At 47.7% G+C, this 24673-nt stretch overlaps 1 protein-coding gene across 1 annotated transcript; it reads right to left on the bottom strand.

The window, feature by feature from the left end:
* Positions 1–785: 785 nt before the first annotated feature.
* On the bottom strand, positions 786–24398 carry LOC119374616 (neuroglobin). The gene is made up of 3 exons (XM_037644781.2): positions 24109–24398; positions 17864–18095; positions 786–4410 (listed from the first exon to the last, which is right to left on the bottom strand). The coding sequence occupies exons 1-3, from the start codon at positions 24261–24263 to the stop codon at positions 4210–4212; spliced, it is 588 nt and encodes a 195-aa protein (XP_037500709.1). The 5' UTR covers positions 24264–24398; the 3' UTR covers positions 786–4209.
* Between the last annotated feature and the right edge of the window lie 275 nt (positions 24399–24673).

Genomic DNA, 24673 nt, shown 5'->3' with positions numbered 1-24673 from the left:
TCGAATTTTTGCGACCGAAATCAGGGGCGCAATCATTGCGTGAGTAAATACGGTATAGTGTCCATTAGAAAGTGTGGCAACTGGTTGTCATGGAAAGGCAGCAATAGACGACTACTTCTGCAGCCAACAAATAAAGGCAATGCTTTGATTGGGAGAAGCACAAGTCCTAGCTAGGAGAGTGAAATGAGAGAGTGTATGCCTCTTTTTGTCTTCCAATTTGATTTCAAGTAACTTGTTTGTCGCACAAATTTTCCCAATTACTTCCACATTAATGCCTGGACAGTTGAAGGAATGCAGCGTAACACAGCAACCTGAAGGTAAACTATGTGTGCAAGGCCCCTTGAAGAGGGGCAGCGCACAGTCATTCGGAAACGCGTAGCCCTCCACAAAAATGTGAAGGCCACCGTTGTGATGTCACATAAACATGCCAGCTTCACAAGCGGTATCGACCAGTCAGCATCACACCCTCTGCGGATAGTCTAAACTCGAATAATGCCAACAAACCCTACTAAATGTTCCGTATGCCATTTCAATGAGTCCGTGATTTTCGTATGTTATGGAATATGTACGGACTCCATATAAATTTCATTAAATTTCTGTAAGTATTTTTGGCTACATATGGACTTACTGAAATGTATACAGGTCTTCTCAGTAGGGGTGGTCAGTGACTACAACTGTGCAGCTGTGGCTCCTAAACTCTCATGCTAAAGAGTACAGCTGTGGAATATGGACCACAGAAGTACTATTCACCAATGGTAAATTCACACCCACACACGTTGAACACCTTTCTTTTTTCTCTATGCTTTTATTGAGAATACATATCTTTGGTATGTTGTGCGAAACATTAATTTTTGTGCGCTCTTTGTTATTATAATGGTCGGTATTTGGTCATATACTTTGTAGACGTTGAGGCATTTCAAAATAGTAGTAGTGGTGCACTATATAGTAATTTCTCTTCTCACAGTGCTCGCGTCTATAAATATGCAAGAAACAGATGTTCCTTCTTTTTCTTTTGTTTCCGTAGACGGCACTTTTTTCGCCAAGTTCTCTAGTTCAATTGAAAAGGTGGTGGATTTTAGGTTTCTTTCATCAGGTACATACAAACCTTCTCCTGGTGATTGCCACAGCTTGATAATTTGGCTCTGCTTGCGCGCATATTGATCTGCAGTATATATTTCACACTGTAAATGTTTCGGGTGTGGCTAAAGCTCTTGTAATTGACATGTTCGCATCGGAACAACTTGTGTTGCGGTGGCAAAACCAACGCCTTTCCAAGTGTTGCCCCTGCGTAGCACTATAGTTCATTATCGGACATTAAGCTGGCCAACGAGTTTTTATGAGTCTAGCACCCTTGACATTTACAGTGCAAAGGTGGTTTGTATCCACGACATGTGATAACAGCTTCCTTGCGCCATTAAGGACCAACTGCAACGAAATTTCTCCTTGGCTAAATTCGTTGCAAATGAGTATGAATGCCTCCTAAGTAATCTTGCCAAAGCAGCAGTGCTGGTAACTGTCTGGTGTTCTAGTACATTTAAATTACCTTTAAATAAAATTTTAGCAGACAGCACAACATTTTAGCAGACAGAGAAGCTTCGTTCAAGGCTGAACGGATAGGATTCATATTTCAGAACCATGCACACACGATTGCACCTTTCACTAAAGCTCGTTGCTCCCTGAGTGCCTTGATTGCCACAATCATCGATTCTCAGCCTTTAATGTCCCGTCTCATTTCTATGTTTTTTGCTAGTTATAAGTTTCTAGCGGTTGATGTACTAGTCTATTTCCGGCTTTAAATTTTGCATGAAGGGCCCACTCTGCTCTTAAACTGTCAAAAACAAGGCTTTTCGCATGTTTAAAATTTCGTTGCAGTCAGCCTTTAACATATCCCATCAGTGCGCAGAAACCAGTTGAGATACGCACTGCAGTGGAATCATACGCAGAAACCAGTTGACAAGCGTAACACAGTCATACAGCACATACAACAACAACAATGTTCCCTTGGCTTCTTTTACAAAACTCTGGTGAACGTCAAATCTCAATGATGTCACATGAGGGTGAGGAACAAGAACAAAAAATGGAAAGAGCACCAGCACGGCAGAATAGCTGCGGGGTTTGGCAAGTGTGCAGGTTATGGACACCGCGCCCATACGCGAAACGTGTATACCTCGTTCGTCACACTTGACATCAGTGTACACTTTACATTACGCGCACGTGGTGTCACTTGCGTGTCGCGATGCCGCGGACACTTGTGCAAAGGCAGGGCACACATACTTCAAGCTGCCCGTCTTGGCGCCATTGACACTCCAGCATTTTAGCGGTGAGACACAAGGGAGACGAAAGTCCGTGGAGCAGAGTGCACGCGCTGAATGCCCACCTGTGTGACCCGCTTGTATGTCGGTTTCAGTTCGCCAGATGGCAGCACAGTTTCGGCCATCGTACCAGTGTGTCCCAGTGCCACGTCGAGGTGTTCACACAAGCTCGGGAGCTTGCCAAAATGACGGCCCTACCTTGAGCTGAGCAGTTTAATGGAAAGGTACGCTTACCAAACGTGGCACAACAGTTCTCGTGAAGCCTTCCTGCAAATTAGAGAAACGTTCATGAAAGGAGAATTGTTATCCACCATCCTGTGATACAAAGCTACAAAGAAAACAAAGAGAAAGCCTCACAGCTGGAGGTATGTTCATCTTGATCCTGGCACCAAACGCGAGACCAACAACTTTTCTGGGTGGTTGCTGCACCACACAGACTAACTAGGGAACAAGCAGACTGCAGAGAAAGGCCGAATGGATCAATGGCTTGAAGCACGAGGACTTCGAATATGTCCTGCTGAATATTCAGTGCCCTTGTGCTGTTGCCAAGCGTACTGCTGTGGTTGCAAGAAAAAGAAAAAAAAAAAGACGCTTGTTGAAATCGCATCCACGTTTGAGACCTGTGTGCCTGTGGTGATTTGTCTTCAAACCGGCCTAATGCGAAATGCACTCCAGTCGATTCTCATGGTTGCTAACGCTATATATATGTTGTCAGCCAGCATGCCTGAGAAAGAACTTGTAGCAGCTGACTGTGTTGATTGTTGCTCTGAACTTACAATGGCACCACATTTTCTAAGCTCGTTACTGCAGATGTGGCTGTTGAGCACCTTGAAGCCAATGCCACCTGCACGTCAGCTAGTGATGAGCTGGAACCATAGAACCAGTGTCAAGGAGATTGTCGTGTAGGTTTGTCTGTAATCTCCGATTCTGCATTTGCAGGTTGTGCATAATGGCTGAAGGAGCATTCAGGCTGAGCATCCAAGCTGTGCTCAATACAGTCGCCATCATACACACAACAACAAGCTATACCTTGGGTTTCTGTATTTTCTTTGCACCATTACGGAGGTGTTATGGACTTAGTGCTATGGTTTTGAGCCATTGAAAACAAGTTCGCTTGTATATGCACATTTAATTGAGTCGAATGCAGAAACCCCCCATGTACTCTAATTTGTGTGCCCGTTAAGGAACACCAAGTCAAAAAAATTAATCTGCGAGCTCACCTAACGGTGCCCAATGGTTCAGTAGCAGTTCAGGGTGTAAAACGCAATACACTATTAGAATTCTTTTAGGGTGTTACCAGTTGCCATAAGAGTTGGGGATGACTGTCTGTAGCGTATATTGCTGGAGGAAGAGATTGTGCATTGCTTCGCCGCAGCTGCCATGATTGTGCTCTAAAAGCATGGTAAAAAGAAAGGCGTTCATCCAATTCTGGAAGCTGTTAATACTCTGTTACAATGCTTGATGTCTTGTTAAACCTTCCCAATGCTGCTCGGTACAGGTTAACGGGTAGAAAGGCTCCTTTGGGGCAACGAAGTCGTCTGTCTAAATCCGCCTTTTTCTCGATGCCACGGCGCATGCGCATTTCCGATAGTGGAAAAGTCGCAAAAGACCGCGCGCCTGCCATCTCGGAGGCCATGGTTCGGGCGATACCGGCTGTCCTGGCCTCTACCAAAACAGCAGAGGGCAGCACAGGAAAATGAAAAAGGCAGATTTAGCTAGCACACATACAAGTACGGTGGCCGTAGCCGGCAAACAGGTCCGTCTGAGAAGCAACAGTCGTCTGCGCGGCCACCTTGCTCAACCACGGGGTCGGGTACACCTTCGCAGCTTCAGAAGCGTGCAAGCCTTGCGTTCTTTGGCATTTTCTTTTCTCAGCGCTTTGGCAGTTGGCACGGGGCTAGGTTGGCGCTGGCTGTTGTTGCAGTTGCGGCTGCTGCTGCTGCTGAGGTGGAGGTGCAGCTGCCCTGGCTTTGTGCATGCCCTCAATGATGCGGCGGGACAGGAAGCGGAACACCAGGAACCAGGCCTGCGCCACCTCGCGGTTGAATCGCTCTTGCAGGGTGCTTTCCAGCCCAAACTTCAGCGCCTGCCACAGCTTCTGCACGTGACACGAAAGCAATAAGATAGAGATGGACGAATATTGGGGCGCTTCGAATATTCGAGTGAATATTACAGTATTCGACTTGCTTCAACACGAATTCAGGTTATTCGCGAATTCAGGTTATTCGAATTACTCGAAATGAACGAATATTTGAGCGCACATAACGCCCCTGTAAAGGTAGTTTCACTGCAACTCAGGGTGCAATGCCGTGAAACTACCTATCCAGGGGACATCCACACTGCCACGAAGCGACACTTCGAGGTTAAATGTACATGTTACCTTCACCCCAATTACTTTTTTTTTTATAAGTTTAAAAGCGTATTATACGGGCTTATATGCTCTAAGCGTGGTAATTTTAAAACGTAACGTATCGTGCCAATTATAACTTGCACCCTCCTGCTATTCAAATCTTGCTGCTATTCAAAGTTGCTTCCACTTCACTTAGGACAAAAAAAGAAGTGACATTCACACATGCCTTGTTCCAATTCTTAAATATATTGCGCAAGTTAGTTGGGTCGTGACAAAAACGCTAATTTTTCTTAATAATATGTGATATATACTATTCAAACTACTATTCGACCAAATCACTATTCGCTTCGAATTCGCTTCGAACCTCAAGCTTACTATTCGCCCATCCCTACAATAAGACCTTCTTGCATGCTATAGTTGGTTCGTAGCGAACGTGTGGCGTACTGCGCAAGCACGAAAAAGGTTCTCTCTTTCTTGTAATAATAACAATTGTGATTTAACGTCCCAAAGCCACAATATGATTATGAGGGACGCCGTAGTGGAGGGCTCCGGAAATTTCGACCACCTGGGTTTCTTTAACGTGCACCTAAACCTAAGCACACAGGCCTCAAGCATTTTCGCCTCCGTCGAAAATGCGGCCGCCGCCTCTCTTGTGTCTCTCTTCTTCCCTCCTTTGTGCGAAACTTTATGCTTGCGCTGTACGCCACCCAGGTCCGTAGCCATCAACTTTTACGAGGGGGGGGGGGCACTTGCTGAAAACCGTGACAATTTGAGAAAAACACCTATTTATTTTCGTTATTTATTTTTGGTAAAAACACGTACTTCACCGAAAATTCGGGGGGGGGGGGGGGGCTAGGGCCCCCCCTGACTACGGGGCTGACGCCACCCATTCGACACGAAAGCGTTCGAGGCGCACCTGAGAATTTTGTGGTATAGTTACCAGAAGGGGCGTAGCCAAGGGGGGGGGTTGGGGGGGTTCAAACCCCCCCCCCCGGAATTTTTCAGTTTTGCTTGCGTATATATACACGCACACATACAAACACACGCCCGAGCATACATAAAGTATGGTTGAACCCCCTCCCCCTCGAAAAAAATTTCTGGCTACGCCCCTGGTTACCAAGCAACCTTTAGGGAGTCTGAAGGAAGCCGATACTTGTGCAGGGCATGTACGAGGGTGATAAATGGGAAACGACAACATCCAATGCCATTAAGCACACATTGGCAAACTCATGAGTTATGACCGAAAACAGCGAAACTTCGCTGCGGTTAAACTCTACCCACTTTGCTCCCACGAAGGGGGAAAGAAGGGGAGCAAAGTGGGTGGAGTTTCACCGCAAAGTGGGTGGAGTTTCACCGGAGAGGGAGCAAAGTGGGTTAAATTTCACCGCAAAGTGGGTGGAGTTTCACCGAAGGAGGAGCAAAGTGGGTGAAGTTTCACCGCAAAGTGGGTGGAGTTTCACCGAAGAGGGAGCAAAGTGGGTGGAGTTTCACCGAAGGGGGAGCAAAGTGGGTGAAGTTTCACCGCAGCGCTCGCCTATGACACAGGGTTCCGTGTTTTCGGGTAAATCCGAAAAAAATCCGATAAACACTCGCCGGTAAAACTTGACAATTCGGATTTATCCGATAAGCTCCGCTTTTAAAAGGGAATTTTCAAAGTTCAAAAGGCTTCTCAAAGCTGACAGTCATCAATCGAAAGGAGCGCACCTCCATCAGCGGCAGCAACTTCGTAAAGTATGCTTGCGTCTATTACAACAAGCTTTAAGGTTGTAATACGAACAAGCGTAGGTGTTTTGTTTTCAAGTATTTGTGCTGGTACGTATATGTCCTTGCGCGTTCAAACTTTCCAGACACCTAAAATACACTTAGTGTGTTCACATGTTTTCGTGTTCAGATATCATTTCGTCTAAGATTTCGGAGCATTGAGAATAGTAATAATAATAGGTCCTTTATTTTGCATCAAGAAGATGAGGGAGTGTCACAAATTAGCGGGTTATAAAGCGCGCGCGAGGCCGCTTTCAAACTGCTACGAGACAGAACGGCGCGAACCGCTCGCCAAGAAGCGCGAAAAGACGAAAAAACAAGCATCAAAAGACGCCGGCGCGCCGCATTCTCCTCACCCACTCGAGCCAGACGCAGTCAACACGATCGAACGCCCGGCAAAGCCTGGATCTTTCTAGAAGGCAAGGGTGACGCATCCGCAAGCGATGCCGCCGCGATTCGAACCTACGAGAAAGCTCTCGCCCTTTCCCCAGGCTTAGCTGTACTGCACGCGGAAGAACTCTCCCGACGCTTCTAGAAACCGGGGAAGAAGGGATAAAAGCGTGCAAACGACGAGAGTCGGCGGGTAGTGCAGTCAGTGCAGACAGGAGTCGAGAAGTCAGTGTGGAGTCGAGAAGTCAGTGAGTGAAGGAGTGGCCCGGTGATGGTGAAGTTACGCTAAGTGTGGCTTCGATAGCCAAAGAAGACGTGTTTATGATGGTGTGCGGTCAGTCGCTCGTCGATTTGGAAGAATCCGATGACGACACCGTGTGAGCCGTGACAAGTCACGACGACGGTTGAGCTACGACGATCAACGCTGGAGCTGGCGTGAGTGTTTCCTTGAAGAGAAGCATTCGTTTACCGTCCAAGTATTGTGGACTGGATACGCCATTATCTATTCAGGACTTTAACTGTCGTTGAATAGTTGTAATGCATGCGATTGCATTTGTAGCGTGTGATCTGTTGTGTAGCTCCCGTTGTGTAAACACCATCTGAGTTATAGTGTGAAGTTGTAACTGGTACCAACCGAGGGTGCATGTGTTTGTATTATTTGTATTGCCTTAACTGAGAATATATTTCGTTTTCGTTTGTGTTATCGACTCTCGGCTCTGACTCGGTCTTTGGACCACAACCGGCGTTCGCTGGCGCACCAAAGGACCAACTCTAAATTGTCCGCGCTTTCGTGGTGCGTTTTCGGAGGGCCGTGACGCCAGCCCTTAGAATCCGCCCGGCGATTGCAGTCCCCATTAACGGGATTAGTGACAGGGAGGCTGGGAGGAAAAGCTGAGAAGCAGCTTTACTAGCTCCCCCCAAAAGTACACTTTGGCGAGTTTACAGCAGTGAACAGCCTTATTGACAGGGTAAATGAACGGGAAGTGAGAAAGGATGGAAAAACAGGATTATCAGCAACAATGCAACGCATTTTAATTGGAAATAAGATTAATAAGAAGACACTGCAACAATTTATAATGCAAAATTAAACACCAAATTTCGGAGAATTGGACATTAACGAGAAATAAATTCCGATAAACGCCGACTTCTCTCCCAAAAATTAAACTCCGAAATACACCCTCCGAATTTTTTCAAGAAATATAGACTCCGAAAACACGGAGCCCTACCTCTGACTCTTTGGCATGGCAGTCCGCATACTGTCATTGGTGTACCCAAAGAATTAAGGAGTTCAATGCCCCTTCGAGGTCCTTTACACCATTTGAATATAATCTCACACATGGGTATGGTAACGTGCGCACCTCGGGTGGTCTTGCAGTTCTACTTCTTTTGTATGCGGTCGAAAGCCGGACTATAATTATATTCACGTACTCAGCGGCGGAACGACGTCGCCGCCGAGCCACTGCGGTAAGACCAGTGACAAAGCAGTGAGGCTCTCCGCTGCAGCTGTACACGCACCATGTTGCTACGTGCTTTCTTTACGTCTCTCTCTGACTCGAAGTATCATGCTGACTTGTCTGTCTCCGCTTAGCTGGATTGGCAGGTATCAACTGCGAGACAGGCAGCATCATTAGTAGAACACCTGATGCGATATTTATGGCGTTCTGGTTCTGAGCACGATACGAGAGTACGGCCCTTGCATGGCGTGTCACCGATGCGCGTGCTGTCGAGCTATGTAGCCTGTCTCTCTTTGGGAAAGGAGATTCGAAGGTGACAATATTTATTTTGTTCGTCACAATCCTATATGCAGTTAGCAGGTTAGCAGGTGGGTCATTCCACGCCAACTGTCCTAACCTTGATCGACCATCTGCGATTTGATTGGAAAAAAAAAACTGAGAAAACTCAACTCAGTTTGTGCACCGCAGTCGCAAATTTTAGTCCCACAAGGTCCGGGACAATGAAGAAAGCCAGCGCCAATTTCTGTCTGCCTTTCTTGTTTGCCTGCGCTGTTTCCTTTTATGAATGGAGGCAGCGGGAGGGGAGTTTGAACAAAATGTCACATGATATTGCCACTGGCAAGGACGCCTGTCCCGCATTTGACATGTGGGTCATATCTGAAGGGGTTTTGACGACAGGTTTCAGGAAACATACCAATACTGATCTCCGGAATGGCTAAAATTCTGAACTAGTGTTTTTGTTCTACGGTGATGTTTCAACACATATAGTGATCGCATGGTGTGCCTCACGAAGTCTGCAGCTTACCCGAAGAATGCGTTATTAATCGCAATAGGCGAGAAAATAATGCGCATACAATTTAGCAAAGTCACAAAATGTTATTCCTTGTGAAGGCGCGGGCCGCCATGGAGCGAAAGGTCCACGGCTCGCGTGTTTGAGACTCCTGATCTGAAGCGAGAAGTCCTCCTCCGAGATGGTTTTTGCGGGGGAAAAATTTTCAGTACCGCAAGACGCTCGTGAAATTTTTCGGAAAGCTCGAAACTGGCTCGCAAAAAGCGTTGTCAAAAAAAATCTGTCCTTCCTGAACTAGGTAAGAACAAAATGTTCCCTACAGAACGATCGCAGGCTTTTAGCTTATAGGGCCCTGCAACATTTTTCCAAGTAATCATCGTATGGCTTTATTAAAGGAGCTTATCCCCTCATGAACCGACCGCAGCAATTTTTTTTTAGAATCCGTCAAGTACTATTGGAGTTAGAGATTTGTCGCACGATGTAATTGCTTTCACTCTTCTCTCGTCCCGACGAGCGCGCTGGAAGCTAAACAGGGAGTGATGGCACGTGAAAGAAGTCACGTCACGCGTGCATCATAACACTGAGCACTTTTTCTTCGAACGCGCGGCTTACTTTCAGTGTGGCCGCGAGCGGGCAAGTGACACGTGGCGCCCTCCCGCGGCGGCCTCGGTAACTATGCAGCTCATGATGCTCAAACCAACCAATGGCCGTGAAGTTGGGTATATGGCGCCGTCATTTGGGTATATGGTATCATTTGTCGAGAGAAGAGAGGACGATTTCTAGCTGACTTTGAGAATTAACGGTAAATTCCAGGCTGCATGCTGCGCTGTAAGTTTGGCTAGCGTGTTCTCAGGAGCCTCGACTACCAATCGGCAGCGTTTCTGACCATATTGAAAAAGTGCTGCAGGGCCCCTTTAAAGAAAAGTTTTACAAACTTTTACGCTTCCGCCAGTTTTATGTTAGCTTAATTATGGAAAATAATGTCCGCATTGGGGATTTTTTGGGGTTTTTTTTGTAGAAAGGTAGTATTTATTGAAATGTTAGATACTTTATATTAACTGATTGTCAGGAAGTGTTACTGGAGGTAAAAAAAATAGTCTGAGACGTATATAGCGTGAAATAATGTGTACAGGTGGCGACGCATTTGTAAAATCGTTAATTTTGGTATTTGGTAAATGTAACATTGAGGTGGCCCTTGTAAAAAGTATGCTAAATAGCGCATTTACTAGTAACCTTTATTGTCTACTGAATGAGGAAGTTTTACTGTTGTAATGTCTGGCAAAGAGTCACGTTAACAGGTGTCATATTGTGTGGCAAAAGCGTGAAATCGCGCCAGGCGTCACACCACGTGAATTGCTTAAGAATGTGTGGTTAAATGCTGGCAACCCATTAGAACGTGCTGAGCTATAATTTAATTCACCATTTCTTGTTGAAAACTCCATGGTTGACGATACACGATCGAACATTTTTTTGGAACCGCCCCCATCGGAATACGGATGTCCACTGCGACTGCGAATCGAACCGGCGATTATCTCATTTCCGAGCAACATTGCCAACTATACCGAACCTGGCCACTATAGTTCTGAGGCATTCTCTTACATTAGCTATATAGACTTGGAGGCGTGTGCGTTAAACATCGGCAGTCTATCAATCTTCCAAATGCCTACAGCCGTGACATATCCCCTCACATTCACTGTCATTCGCGCCACGCCACTGATGGCCCATACAATTACGGCTAGCTCCAGCGAGCGATGTTTTGCCATTGTGGCGTCCCCTTTGTGTGTCCCCGCACTCAGACGTGATGCCTCTTGTGCTTCTTTCTGTAACCAACGTCGTTACGGGAGACTGCATTCCTCTACGTGCCTCTGGCCAGAACGTGACCGCCCATCCCCGTAATGACAGCTTATTCGCTGTGCGCGCATTTTCTTCGTATTCCTTTATCTTTATCCTTATCTCATCACGCGCGTAGCCTTCACGGCTCCTTCCCGCCATTTCATTTCATGTCTTTTTCCGTTTATGTTGGTCTCGTCCCCTCATTCACGTGCTCTCAGTCTGTTTTGTTCAACGTGTGGGTCGGTTTTTGTTTTGTTTTTCCCATCGTCCACGATACATTATATATATACGTCCCATGATGCACCGCGGGAATGCCTAACTATGTTGAGCGGGACGACCAACGAAAAAACAAGTCGCCGCCATCATAGGGTACTATTTGCCGTGGCGAGACGGCAAGCAATCGCCACGGCTCTGCAGTGCATTAGCTGAACGAACTCCGGTACCTAAGGATGGCTCTGGACATTCAGGTACAAACAGTCGTGAGCAATATAAAGAGAACACTGCAGAAATTACCTCGAGGAGGCCATATATTGGCTTAACGCAGTTGCCAGACGCAAAGAGTGTTCATAACACTAAATGTTGGAGCGCAAATGTTGTAGCTCTACCAAATCGATACGTCACGTCTAGTAATGATTGCTTGGACAAGACCTCGGTGTTCGCTTTCATAATGTTCACAACTGTACGTGCCCCTTCGTTGAGCAGCAATACGAAGAGAGACGCGAGACACCTAAATTGTTTTCAAGCGGCTGCAGTGGACTCAGTACACGTATATGCTCGTAATAAAAAGTTTAGGGGTGTGCGAATATTCGAAAATTTCGATTATCGAATCGAATAGCGTTTTATTCGATTCGGTACTCGAATCCAATTGTGCATATTATAAATACCGAATATTTTTCTAATAATAAGCACCGATGAAAAATCCTCAGAGGAACGAAACGTTGGAGCAGAGAAGGTAACGTTTCTTGTTTCATTCTGCGAATTACCAAGATGCATGCAGCCCAAGGCTAAATTTACGCGACTATAGACACTATATTGATCACAGGATGAAGGCGTTTTTGCTTAAAACTCCAGTGTTGCCGAAGCGACACTGTCATCAACCCACTATCTTCATTAAGTCATCATTGCATTCATGATGATGTTCACTGATGAATATTGTTTAATATTTATACATCAGTTTTATTTAACAGCTGTTGACAAAGTGCCACATTGAATACTGTATTCACTGCTGTATTTCTGCCTGCAGTTAAAAAATATTGCCAAGGCTCTGGTTGCTGCTGTATACAAGTTTGCTTCAGCTTACGTAATTGTGGTATTGTTTTTTGTCGGTTAAAAGTAATCGTAACGTTCTTTTGTTAAAACTTCTGAATATTTGTTTTAAATAATATGTTGCGGAATTCCTGGACTGTTTCGAAAATGGTTACATTCCGGCCTACTTTGAAAATTCTTACCTTACCATTTGAAAACTATTCGATTCGTATTCGATTCGCATTCGATTTGGTGTTATCACTATTGGATTTTTATTCGATTCGGTTCTCAAAATCACTATTCGCACACCCCTAAAGAAGTTATATCAATGAGAATGAATTTGCAGCGTGAAAGTTACTCCATCGCCACATTTAATGTACATATCACGCGCTATTTTTATTTAAAAAATCACATGGTTCCTTTTGCATTTGCCTAAGACGACTCGAAGGCGAAAGCCATCTTTTTTTTTATTCATGGTGTCTATGGTATTGATCCAACCTCTTCCCCCCCCCCCCCCCCCCCCTGCAAGCTTTTTGCACCTCACGTGGTTTTGCAGAGCCTCCGGGATCGGCCCGCCTTTGACCATGCGACGATGTCACATGATTATGTCACCATGTAACCCCATAGTGACGTCATATTATGTTGATTTTTTTCCACCGTTTCGCGTTGACGCTGACGGTCACCTTTCGCGTTAGGTGCATGAGGCATCTGAGACTTTTGCCTTTAAAAATATTTCGAGGTTGCCACTTACAAAGTAAACTTCACTTTTTTTTTTTTGATAAGTTACAGAAATCTTTTGATTTTGAAGCTTTATCACTAATTTTTTTCTTGAAAACGCAGCGAACATAAATCATCATACATGTAGCTGCGGCCTGCAGATGTAAAAAAGAATATCAGTAAAATCAGCAGATATAGTAAACCAGTAGCTGCGGAAACAGTGCAGTGATCGCAATGCGGGATACCTGATGCGCAGGCATTGAACAAGCACTCTTTTGCTGGTCGTCTCACACAATTCGTATATAGCTTTCGCTGTACTGCACGCGATTGTTGAGACGGAGCGACAAAAATTCGATCGCGGCGGCTCTCTGCGCAGTGACACCGTACTGGGCGCGAACTGCAGAGACGTCGGGGTCGCACACTTCTGTTGCGTCAACTGCGTTTCTACGGCCCCGATATAAGATCTTCAGTGCGACCGTGAATAAATATTTTGACAGCGCCACCTGTTCGGCGCTATTCCAAGTTTCGTTCGCGTCCTTCGCACGCCTTTCGCGTCGTCTCGCGTGTGTGTGTGAGTTTCTGATGCGTGCGCTCGTGCCCTATTTTTAAAGTGGCCACCACGGGACGGCTGTGGAGGCGAAACTTTGCAGGAACCGGGAATAGGCTTCGTGTAATGTAAACATCGGTGACAGCCTTATATAGGAAACATTGCAAAATGTTCAGCCTAAAGCCCCGTCACTATAGTTACCAACTTTAGGCCCGTATTCGCAAACCAGCCTTATCCATATCTCGCGTTTTCCTTATCGGTGCCTTTATTACGCTCTATAAACAAAGCAGGCCAGTATTCACAAACCAATCTTGTAGTTATCTTTTACCTGTTACCATTTTTGTGCCCTTATAACGCACATAGGGAGTACAGAAACTTAAGGAAAACATCCATGAGATAAGCATAAGGTTGGTTTGATACGCTAGCTCAGTAACAACCAAGGAGGTTTAAAAAGAATTGCCGGAGTGTAAATTATGCCCCACGAATGAGATCGTCATATCTCGATACGTTACTTTCGTCTCGAACAACGATCTCTCATTTTAGAATTAACCTATAGCGTTTACATTAACAGAGCAAAGCTCTAAGAGGGCACCACACGAAAAGCGGCATGTTTCAGAGATGAAGGGGGGAGGGGGGGGAGCAAACACTGGCTGCACTTTTGCCTGTAAGGCGTTGCGAGGGTAAGCACCTTGGTAACAAGAATGTGCAGTACAAGCTCAACCCGCCAAGCAGTTGGTTGAGCCAGCGGTGCTGGTTGAGCGATCCTTCGCCTCTGCAAGAGAGTCGTGCCAGTTGGAGTTTTATAGTGTTTCTTCCCTGCTTATGTAACAGCTATTCTCGTTCGAAAATAAAGGTTCATTTTTCTCTGTATTGGCCTCGAGGCCCACCACTGGAAACGCCGGCGCCACCGTCGGCGTGACGTGCTTGGCAGGATCACGTGGTCTCAGTGGCCGCGTCGGCTGCTTGTGGCGCACTGCCGCGTGCTTTGAAAACGAGTTTCAAGTCCCACATGCGCTGCGGTCTGTTCAAATTCGGAAGTTTTCTCTCATTTTCTACTCAATTGAAACCATTGTAATAGAGTGGCTGCCTCCGAAGGCGACGAACATGGGACTCTACCGCTCGGTGCCGCAGTGCCGCGCTTACGCAAAGGAGCCCAGTGTCAGCCTGCACTGGTAACCGCGGGACAAGAAACAGTGTGAAGCATGGGTTGTAAAGCTAAGAACCGGCAAGTAGCCATTCGCTACAAGTCTTGTGTGCAACAAGCACTTCCGCGACGAAGAATTTTGTTACTGCGTCGGGCCTGCGATGTTCGGAGAGTAGCAGACAGCGCGTACTGAGACGATGGCTCGCGCGCGCTTCCCGCCGGCAAATGATGCTTATCGGTCACAGGATGGTAAAAGCGCTACCTTTTACCACGTCCGATGCCATCTCAGAACCCTCCAATGCTACCTCTTGATCGTCGGCCCCGTGCTCAGCGTCCACAAAATCGGCTGCAGATGCGCAAGTCATTGTTTAGAGACTTTTAATTAAAAAACGCACAGGGTCCCTTATGCATTCGTTAAAGATGACTAGAAGGCGAAAGCCATCTTCTTCTTGTCAGTCGATGTACTGATTCTCCCGCGCCCCCCTCCAAAAGCGTTCTGCACCTAATGCGGTTTCGCACGGCCTCCGTGACCGATCACGGAGGCAATGCAAAGCGACCATGACGTGTGAATACGTCATCATGTGACGTCACATTATATGACGTCATAATATGACGCTACACATTTTGGCGATCTCTGACGTCATGATGACGTCATATGGTGACACCATCACGTGACGATTATTTTTTGCATCACCCGTGTTGACGCCGCCGACGCGGGACGCCGACAGGCAACCTTCCCATTTGATGAGGCATGCATTGCTTCATAAGCTACATAAATTTTGCATTGCCTCCGTGATCGGCCCACCGGCCAACCCCATGTATTTTCTTGGGGACTCATTTATTTACGTGGGAAAGATGCCACCCTGTTGGCGTTAGACACGACGCTGCTGCCAAAATTGCTACACGCCAAATAATTACTATCCTGTTTTGCGGCTGCTGATTGCAGCCATACTTTCTATTTTATTCACCGCTATTTCAAGTTCATGTGGGTCCTAGTTCACAGCCGACGTTTGCAGAACAAGTCCGGAAAACGTTACTGTATTTTCTTTCTTTTCCTAGGCGTCGCATGCTACTACATGCTCGGTCTCGTAGACTGGTTCTCCTTCCACCAGCAATCTCGAAGTGGTGAAGCTTTGGTCTATGAATATGTTGATGACAGAGAGCGGCAAGTTCACTGGAATGCAAAGGGAACGATAATTAAGGAGCATTAAAAAAAGGCGTCGCATTTGTTCACGTTTTGTGTGAGCACCAAACGAAACGAATGCGCTGAATAAAGAAACAGAAGCAGCGGCATTTGCCAACTGAGAAGACCGATCAATACGCAGTGCGAGACAACTTGTCAAATGACATTGAAACGTACACGAATTTAGACCGAAAAAAAAAAAAAAACACTGAATCGTCGGGACGGCAGATCACAAAGTTGCCATCCGCACCGAAGCCGCAGTTGTAAGGAAATTGTTTTTGAACTGCTCTGATAGCGTCCGCGCAACAGTAGTTCTTTGTTTACTCACAAATTCTCATATTTTGCGGGCTAAAGTTCACAGCGCGGTGCCAAAACGCGCTCGTAGCAAAAGCGAAACCATCTGTACGAACATACATGCAGACGATCATACATGCAGAGGCACCGTCAGTCGTCGCGAACCCGTGCGATCGCTGGCTTGAGGCTTCCTTCTGTTATGCTCCGTTTGGTTATACAGGCAGTCTACTCTAACGAGATATTTCACATAGTTTGCACTCAGCGAGTGACTATCTTTCACGCAAGAAGCCGGTTCAGGGGTCTCCAACGCGGTGACAGCGTGAAGCGGGTGCTCGGTTTTCTGCAAAGAGGCAGCGACTGTAGACTATCTTGTGCTTTCATTTCGTCGAAAATGATTATTTTGACAGTAAAGAACACAGTTCATTTCGAAAGTACTTACAGAAATGCCCTGGAGGGCTTCCGCGAGGTGTTTTTGTAGAGCGCCGACAGCAAAACCAATGGGGAGCGCGCCGGCGGTATCCTGCCTAGCACGCAATCGAGGCGCGTCCGATAGAGGGCGACTCCGTAACTCCTCGAGGCCAATATTTCTTTCTCTGTCTTTCTATCCTTTTCTGTCCCTCTTCCCTTTCTTTCTCTTTATTTCTAGCCCTTTCTTTCTCTCTCTCTCTTTCTCTGTCTCTGTACTCGCTCTCTCGCCTATCCGAGTTATTGCATCCCACGCCGGACAAATCGGCGCAAGTGTTCTGGGAGCGAAGCAGAACATCAAGAGGACGAGGAGAGCGCGCACAGTTTGTGGTGGTGGTGGTGATGATGATGATGATAGTTTTTGTTCACGACTAACGGGGTTTCTCCGAGCATAAACAGGTCCGCTGTTAAGAGGTTCGGCAGCACGTTACACTGCCTGTAGCAACATTTGAAGGTGAAAGCCTGCTGCGGACTTGGTGAGGCGTTCAGTTATACACTCGGGCAACACACTTCTTGCAAGACGTAACGAGTCGCAGTGTAAGATACACGCATTAAATTACCTTGACGCGTTCAGTCGATTGCATAGTTCCTCCCCCCTCCGCTAGAGCTTTCTGCACCTCTCGTGGTATTGCACTACCTCCAGGATCGGTCCACCTTTGACGAAGCGACGATGTCGTGATGTCGTCGTACACGATCATGTCATGACGTCATTGATGACGTGGGTCACGTGGGTTTTTGTACCACTTTTTTCACCTGCCGTTTTTCGCTGCCGCGCTAGGAGCCACTCAGGGCGTAGCCAGAAATTTTTATCGAAAGGGGCGGGGGGGAGGGGGGGGGGTTGAATCATACTTTATGTATGTCCGCGCGTGCGTGGTACGTGGGCATGTATATATACACACACGCAAAATTGACAAATTTCGGGCCGGGGCCCAAGGAGGTCCGGGGCCGGTGTGTACTCTTGTGTTTTCTGCCCTGCACTATATAACATGTACACATAGGCGTGCGCAGGGTTCCCCACCACGATGGGCAAAGGTTCATCGCACCGCTCCCCCACCCTATTAAGTCAATGTATGGGGCAGATTTTGCGCCCCCCCCCCCTCTTAGGTGACCGGAAGGGTCAATGTACGGGGCAGGTTTTGCGCCCACCCTCTTAAGTGATTAGGGGGGCGGGGCGGCCGCCTCCCTGCCCCCCCCCCCTCCCCCGTGCGCACGCCTATGCATATGTACACAAGGAATATGGGAGCTTTGTCAAGCCGCTAGAAACTCCCATACGCTTCAATCATGTATGTAAACATACTTGTGGGAAATAAATAAAATTAACTAAGAGAAACCGCGTGTTGGGGCAGGAGGTCGAGGACCACAACTGTCCAGGACTCACGTCGAACATGTCCTCCTGGACGTTGAAGCGGGCGTGCTTTCGTCCCAGCTCGTAGAGGATGTCCGCGAGAACGCGGCTGTCGTCGAGGTTCTCGACGGCCGCCTCCAGTCCCTGCATGACGAGCAGCGCGTGCCGCTGCAGCCCTTCCATGTCCCACTCGTAGCTGCCGTCCTCGCGAAGGGTCATGAACTTGCGGAACAGCCGGCACAGCTCCGGGTAGCGGGTCAGCAGTCTGCAGTTCGGCATTTATTTGCAAACGAGATGATAGTTCGATGTCCCTAGTGGCACGCATTGTTGCCACAACGGTGAAGCTACGTCTGCGACACTAAGTCAACATTCGCAACGGTGCGGCCACGCTGCGGCAACAATTGTTGCTTCTACATTACTGAAACGCTCCGTAATAATAATAATTGTTCGGGTTTAACGTATACCAAGATCACGATATGATTATGAGAGACGTCGTAGTGGAGGGCTCCGGAAATTTAGACCATCTGGTGTTCTTTAACATGCACATAAATCTGAATCTGGATAAATCTGAATTCGCCTCCATCGAAATGTGGGCGCCGCGCCGGGATTCGATCCCACGACCTTCGGGTCAGCAGTCGAGCACCACAACCACTAGACCACCGTGGCGGGTGAAAGGTCCCTTTTGCCATTCCAATGATTCTATAGGTTTACTTACAGAATCCATATATTTTCCGTATGTTTTTCATATATTTGCCATATATTTCCGTAAGAATCCTACGGAAACATACGGAATTATTGGAATGTCGTACGGAACACTTCAGTAGGGCAGGGAATTAAGAAAGAACTGTAAAGCGTGCATACACAGGACAATTACAAAGCCACAGAAAGTGTGGCTGTTTTGCGAAAATTTGGAATAACGAGGGAAGAAGTTAACCCCCTTGACTCCTTCCCTCGTTACTCCTTTGCGCAAGACAGCCACACTTTCTGCGGCTTTTTCATTGAACATGAACCGACTAGCCCAGCAACGTGTACTTCTAGACAGAGGGCACAAGGGAACGGAATAGAACACAACGCAAACACGGATGTCAGGAGAAAGCGCGATACGTTAGCGAACACCAGAGCCATATATACCCTTCGGGAGAGTTTGGCGATTGTTTCATCTCGCCGCTCTCCGAGCTCCGCCCCAGCGCCGCCCTCTTCTCGTGACGTAAACCCTCTCTCCTCGCCGGCGGCGGCGGGCGGCAGTGGCCACAGCGCCAGACAGCGCGGCGCGGAGTCCGGCGCTGCCGCGACGGAGAGACGCCGGCGCGCCGCACTTACACGATCGCTGAGGAGCGCGCGTAGGTTACGAAGCTCTTGTGCGAAGCCGCGCGTATTCATGGCGACTGCTCCTCGCATTCAAGCGTGAATTTGTTGCGTGCGATGGGCTGCTGTTGCGCGGTTGGCTGTTCAAACAGCACAGCTCAGGGTTTCCGCCTTTTTAGGCTTTCGAAGGAAAAGAAGCGACGACGCCTTTGCATCAGAAACATCACACGCAGCAAATGGACCCCGACCGACTGCTCCGTGCTATGCGAGATACCTACCTGAGTATTTAGCTTGAATATCGCTGGTATTATAAACAGCGTACCATTAACACAAACTTATTATTTGTTGTGCGATGGGGCCCTTTCAGGCGCACAAACTTTAAAAATAATGTTGTCGCGCTGAAAAAAAAGGCGTTTTATGGTTCGCGTTTCGATCGCTTGGGCAGATTGAAATTTTGCAGCGATCACGCTATAAGTGTCAAGCGTGATGTGTTGCGTTTACGTAATTTATCGCGCGTTCTGAGCACGAGCTTGGGATGTTACCGTGATGTTGTGAGGGAAAGATTTATTTCGATATCGCAGGTTAGTGCCGCCGCGCGTCAGCTGCGGCAGTTACCTGGCATGTGTTGTACGTTATGTGGTCTGCGTTTCTGTGGCTGTCAGCCTATGGTGTCATTTACCGCTGTGTTGCCGCTTGTGTACTTGCTACCAGTTTCACGCTTAATTCGCGCATGTAAATTAATCTGCGCCCCTGTGCTAAGCGAATGTGCCTTGCGCTTTTTGGTCATGCAGGTATAGTGCACAATGTCTGTGCTCATGCAGGAAGCTCTTCTACTATAGCAAGGGGCCCTCATGTGCTCGATGAAATTTCGTGATTAGGAAGTATAGAGCGCGAAGAAGTTGAGCATAAAAATGATTTTGTAAAGTAAACCAACAGGATGTCCGCTATCAGACTAGCCGAACGAGGTATTGTTTTCATTTAACACGCGCCTAAGGGGGGCCCTGCACCTGTTCTGACGAAAACCTTAGATGCCTCAGCAAACGCGAAAATTGACCGCCGTCGTCCGTGGCGTCGGCGTCCCGCGTCGGCGGCGTCAACACGAGGGATGTCAAAAATCATCACGTAATGACGTGACCATATGACCAAAGATTGTGACGTCATCAAGACGTCGAATAACGTGACTTCACGCGATGCCGTCAGCACATGACCAGATGTGGGGTAGAAAGATTGCAGTGCCTCCGATCTTGGAGGCAGTGCAAGACAATGTTAGGTCACAAAGCTTTCGAGGGGGGGGGGGGGGGGCGTGAGGAACAGTACATCAACTGAAGAAAAGGAAGACGGCTTGCGCGTTCGAGAGGTCTTAGGCGAATGCATAAGGGACCCTGTGAGTTTTCTTTTTTTCTCTTATTAGAGAGTTTTAGTGCCGGGGACTCCAAGCCGCTTCCTTATTCACCCTCTTACGTTCCCTTGTACACTCAGCCGCGCCCCATGGACTATACAAAGGAACGCAAGGGGCTTACGTACGCAAGGCACTTTGGGGTCCCGGTACTAAAATTCTCTAAGAGGGAATTTTAGGGCTCGAGATCCCCAAGCCGCTTGTGTACGCCCGCTTTTACGCTTTTGTGGCCTTAATACAATTACGTGCGCTGGTATCTCTGTTTCTTTTAAAATCAGAGCTGTTTAAGCTTGGAGAATCCCCGTTAGTGGCGAATAAAAATTGTCATCATCATGAACCGGCACGCAATCCGTCCTCTTCTTTATCTTCTGCTTTGCTGCCAGAACACGTGCACAGACTTTTCTGGCGCGGTATGCAATGAATCTCACGTAACACTTGTCACGTGACATGTTCCAAAAATCACACCTGTTATATATGCGCGTCACAGAGTCACATCACGCAATACCAATTTTGGTGTATATCAATCTGGCGGAACGGCCGCCATCGCACCATGAGCGTGGCACGTAAGTCATGCTGTACATGACACGCGTGTCATGATATTCACATTAACTCCCGTTATTTATGTTCGTCACACAGTCATGTCGCGCACTACCAATTTTGGTGTATATCAAGCTAGCACAACGGCCGCCAGCGCACCATGAGCGTGGCACGTAAGTCGTGCTGTACATGACATGCGTGTCATGGTTTTCATAATAACTCATGTTATTTATATTCACTGTTGTCAAGCCATACCAATTTTGGTATATATCAAATTAACGAAACGGCCGTAAGAGCACCAAGTCTGTGGCATGTAAATCATGCTGTACATGACATGCATGTAATGATTTTCATGTTATGACCAATCATTTACGTTTGTCATACAGTCACATTACGCCATACCAATTTTGGTATACATCCCATGTACGAAACGGCCAGGAGAGCACAAATTCGTAGGCGGCTAGATAGGTAGGTAGACAGATAGATACGCTCAAAGTCGCAGAAGTTCGCTAAGAAATGTTTCGCATTTAAAAAAAACCAAGATAGACGCAAACGCACAGGTCTTCATAGCTCGAAAAGTCACCGATGATCACGATACTGCCTCATGCGAATTCTGAGCGCAGCTTTGTGTTGAGGCAACGCGAACTGTGTTTGAATTTCTGGCTATCCGCGTTGGAACATTCGTTACATATTGCCACAGAAACTGCCAGTGCTGGATTGCTACGCGCACCACTCTGTGGATTGCAGGCGTCATCGCCATCCCCGTCACGACAAGCGAGACAGTAGCAGCGCACCCACCAGCCCTGCATGCGCACGAGCTCCGACCGAAGGGCGAGCACGCATGACGGAGGAAGAAAGCGATGTTAGAGGCCAGTGGCTCGTGATATCGACAGAATCCACGTTCGCTGTCTTTCGTCTTCGTTCGCTCTATCGGTTACGCCAACTACGCCAACGGCGATGCCGAACAGCGCAGGAACAGACGCCTAAGAGCTGCGCTCTAAAAGCACAGCGTGTATCGTAGAACGTCGGGGACTCGAATCGGCGTGCACAACTCAGTTTCACGATGATTTGGACACGCGTAATTCACTCCATATTCTTCATTAAATTTGTCCAACAATGTTCTTGCACAATTTCGCTTTCGCAATTTGTTTAGGAGCGCTAGATTTGACGAATGAACAGCGCGTACACAGCCTCAGCCGTGCGCCCGTCGCGCGGAAAGACTATATATGGCGGACGCCGGCGGAGCGGAGGCGTGGCGGTGACGTGAACAGCGTCATCGCCGCGCCGCGACGTCACTGCCCCGCCCATTCGCCAGACTCTCCCCATCGACGGCTCTGGCGAACACCAGATGATAGAAATTTCCGGAGCCCTCCACTATACGGCGTCCCCCATAATCGTATCGTGGTTTTGGGACGTAAAACCCAACAGTTACTATTATTGAGACAGGAGCCGTTCTTAATGCTCAAAACAAGAGAAACGTGCCCCCAGCGTTCGGCTCCAGTGGCAGCATCAGAAGCTGATTAGACAGATGCCTTAGATGTGACGAGGCCGATCGGTCGAAGCACTTTAGCAAAGGCTGTAGCGAATCCAGATTTATAACCGATAGGGTAACTGACAGCAAGCAGGATCTTGGTTTGAGCTATTCATATTTCAAGGAAACTTTGTGTTGCAAACTATAAAACGGAGCCCGTCCTGTTCACTGTGTCGGCGTTTTAGTTTGCACCGCAAACTTGTTTTTTTTTTTTTTTTGTTCACGAGCCGGGATGTAGCCCTAGTCGGGAAACAGTTTCGTCTGTTTCCTTTTGCCTCATCTCGGTGGCATGTAACTGTTTTGTACACATGCCAGAATAAAGTATTATTATTATTATTATTATTATTATTATTATTATTATTATTATTATTATTATTATTATTATTATTATTATTATTATTATTATTATTATTATATTTGAACTGATGACAAGTTTGCAGAATTCCTGCTGTGGTTCTTGCACGGAACCCAGTTAGAGGTATATTAAATTGCATTTATTATTTTTATGCTTCGCGGGAAATCATCCCTAATGCATTAGACAAACTATACTCTCTCGAAGTGGCACAAGCTGCACATATATAACACAGAAGTATGTCCGTGAGTCCGGTTGGGCGTGTACCTTATTTTACTTGCGTGTTTATATAGATGGGTGTGCCGGGGATAATATTTATGCGTACTGGACATACATACCAGGTGAATACATCTTTTAGAAATGATAGAAAAAAGGAAGAGGGTGGAAGGCCGATATCTGGAGGTCTGCTTTCCAGATACATCTTTCGTGCCAAATAAAAAATGAAAAATACAAATAAAATAAGCGAGCAGTACGTCTCGGACCTGTGGAGCTCTTGCACGCACATTCATACGTATGCGCATATATTCCGCGCACAAAGAAAAAATAAAGAAAACGGAATATTGACGCGAGTGCACTCAACCTGTCCTCGATTTGCCAGAAATACGGGCACACGCAATCGGTCAGTGTATCGACTAGAACGAAATCGCCCTCTACAATCAGTCCTCCGCGCCGAGTTTCATTTTTACTCAAAAGAAACGAAAACAAAAACGAACAAAACAAGAAGAGGAGAAACGTACTCGCAACGTTTCGCACGCATATTTCATGATGTCGTGACGTATGCGATCGTTACACCTAACACGCGGTGTTGCCTTGTCGTATGGATACGTTTATTGTCCATTTCGCTGGGCAAATATAACAGCTGGAGATACGTTATATAACCCATATATATTGCACGTAATCATAAGCGTTCAGTACGCGCATAACAGTTCAATCGAACGTACGATGGGCCACAACACGGCCGCCAACCATGCTGCTGACCGAGGCGAATTGCGATCCGATGCAAGCGGAGACACCCTAAAGCGAACGCTTCCTGCTTAAGCGGCAGAATTGTTTCACGGCCGGCGACGTACTGTATATAAAGCGTATCGCGTGCAGACAGCGCATACCGTATGCGGCACATCGTGCGAGCAAAATAACGATATGTATATGGTTATTACCGCTTGAAGACGATCACCCCGGTGCCGGCGAGGTCCTGCGAAAGCACTGCCCAGGTGGATCGCACCAACTGCGCCTGGCGCGGCGTCAGCGCCGTGCTCAGCTCAGCGTCGGCTTCACCGCGCAACACCGACTGCCGGCTAACGCCGTAGCCCATGATGGCGGCGACGGCGCCAGCGCTCCTAGACCACCCGCACGCGCGCTGGCGTTTTCCGTGGGGCCGGCCCCCACCCCTCTTCGGTCGGCTTCTCCTCGCGTCGCGGCGGTTGCTCGATTTGAGGCGTCGTCGTCGTCGGCGGTGTTGAACGTGTCGCTAGCGCTGCTCACCGCCGCCGCCGGCCGCGCCGCCCAACGATGGAACCGCGCGTCGACCGCGGTTTCGGCCGCGGGAGTGCGCGCCACGCGCCCGTCACCGCCGCCACCTCGGCGCCGGTCAGCGTTGGCGCCGGCGGGCAGCGATCGACAGTGCGACGGCCTTGCCTCGGGCGAGGGAGAAAGATGGGGAGATGGACACCTACGAGCCGGTGTGCTGGACTGTGTCTGCCCTAGAGCGCGTGACAAGCCGTA

This window comes from Rhipicephalus sanguineus, chromosome 11 (genome assembly GCF_013339695.2).
Source record: "Rhipicephalus sanguineus isolate Rsan-2018 chromosome 11, BIME_Rsan_1.4, whole genome shotgun sequence".
Classification (NCBI taxonomy): Eukaryota; Metazoa; Arthropoda; class Arachnida; order Ixodida; family Ixodidae; genus Rhipicephalus; species Rhipicephalus sanguineus.
This window is presented reverse-complemented; position numbering and strand designations above follow the sequence as displayed.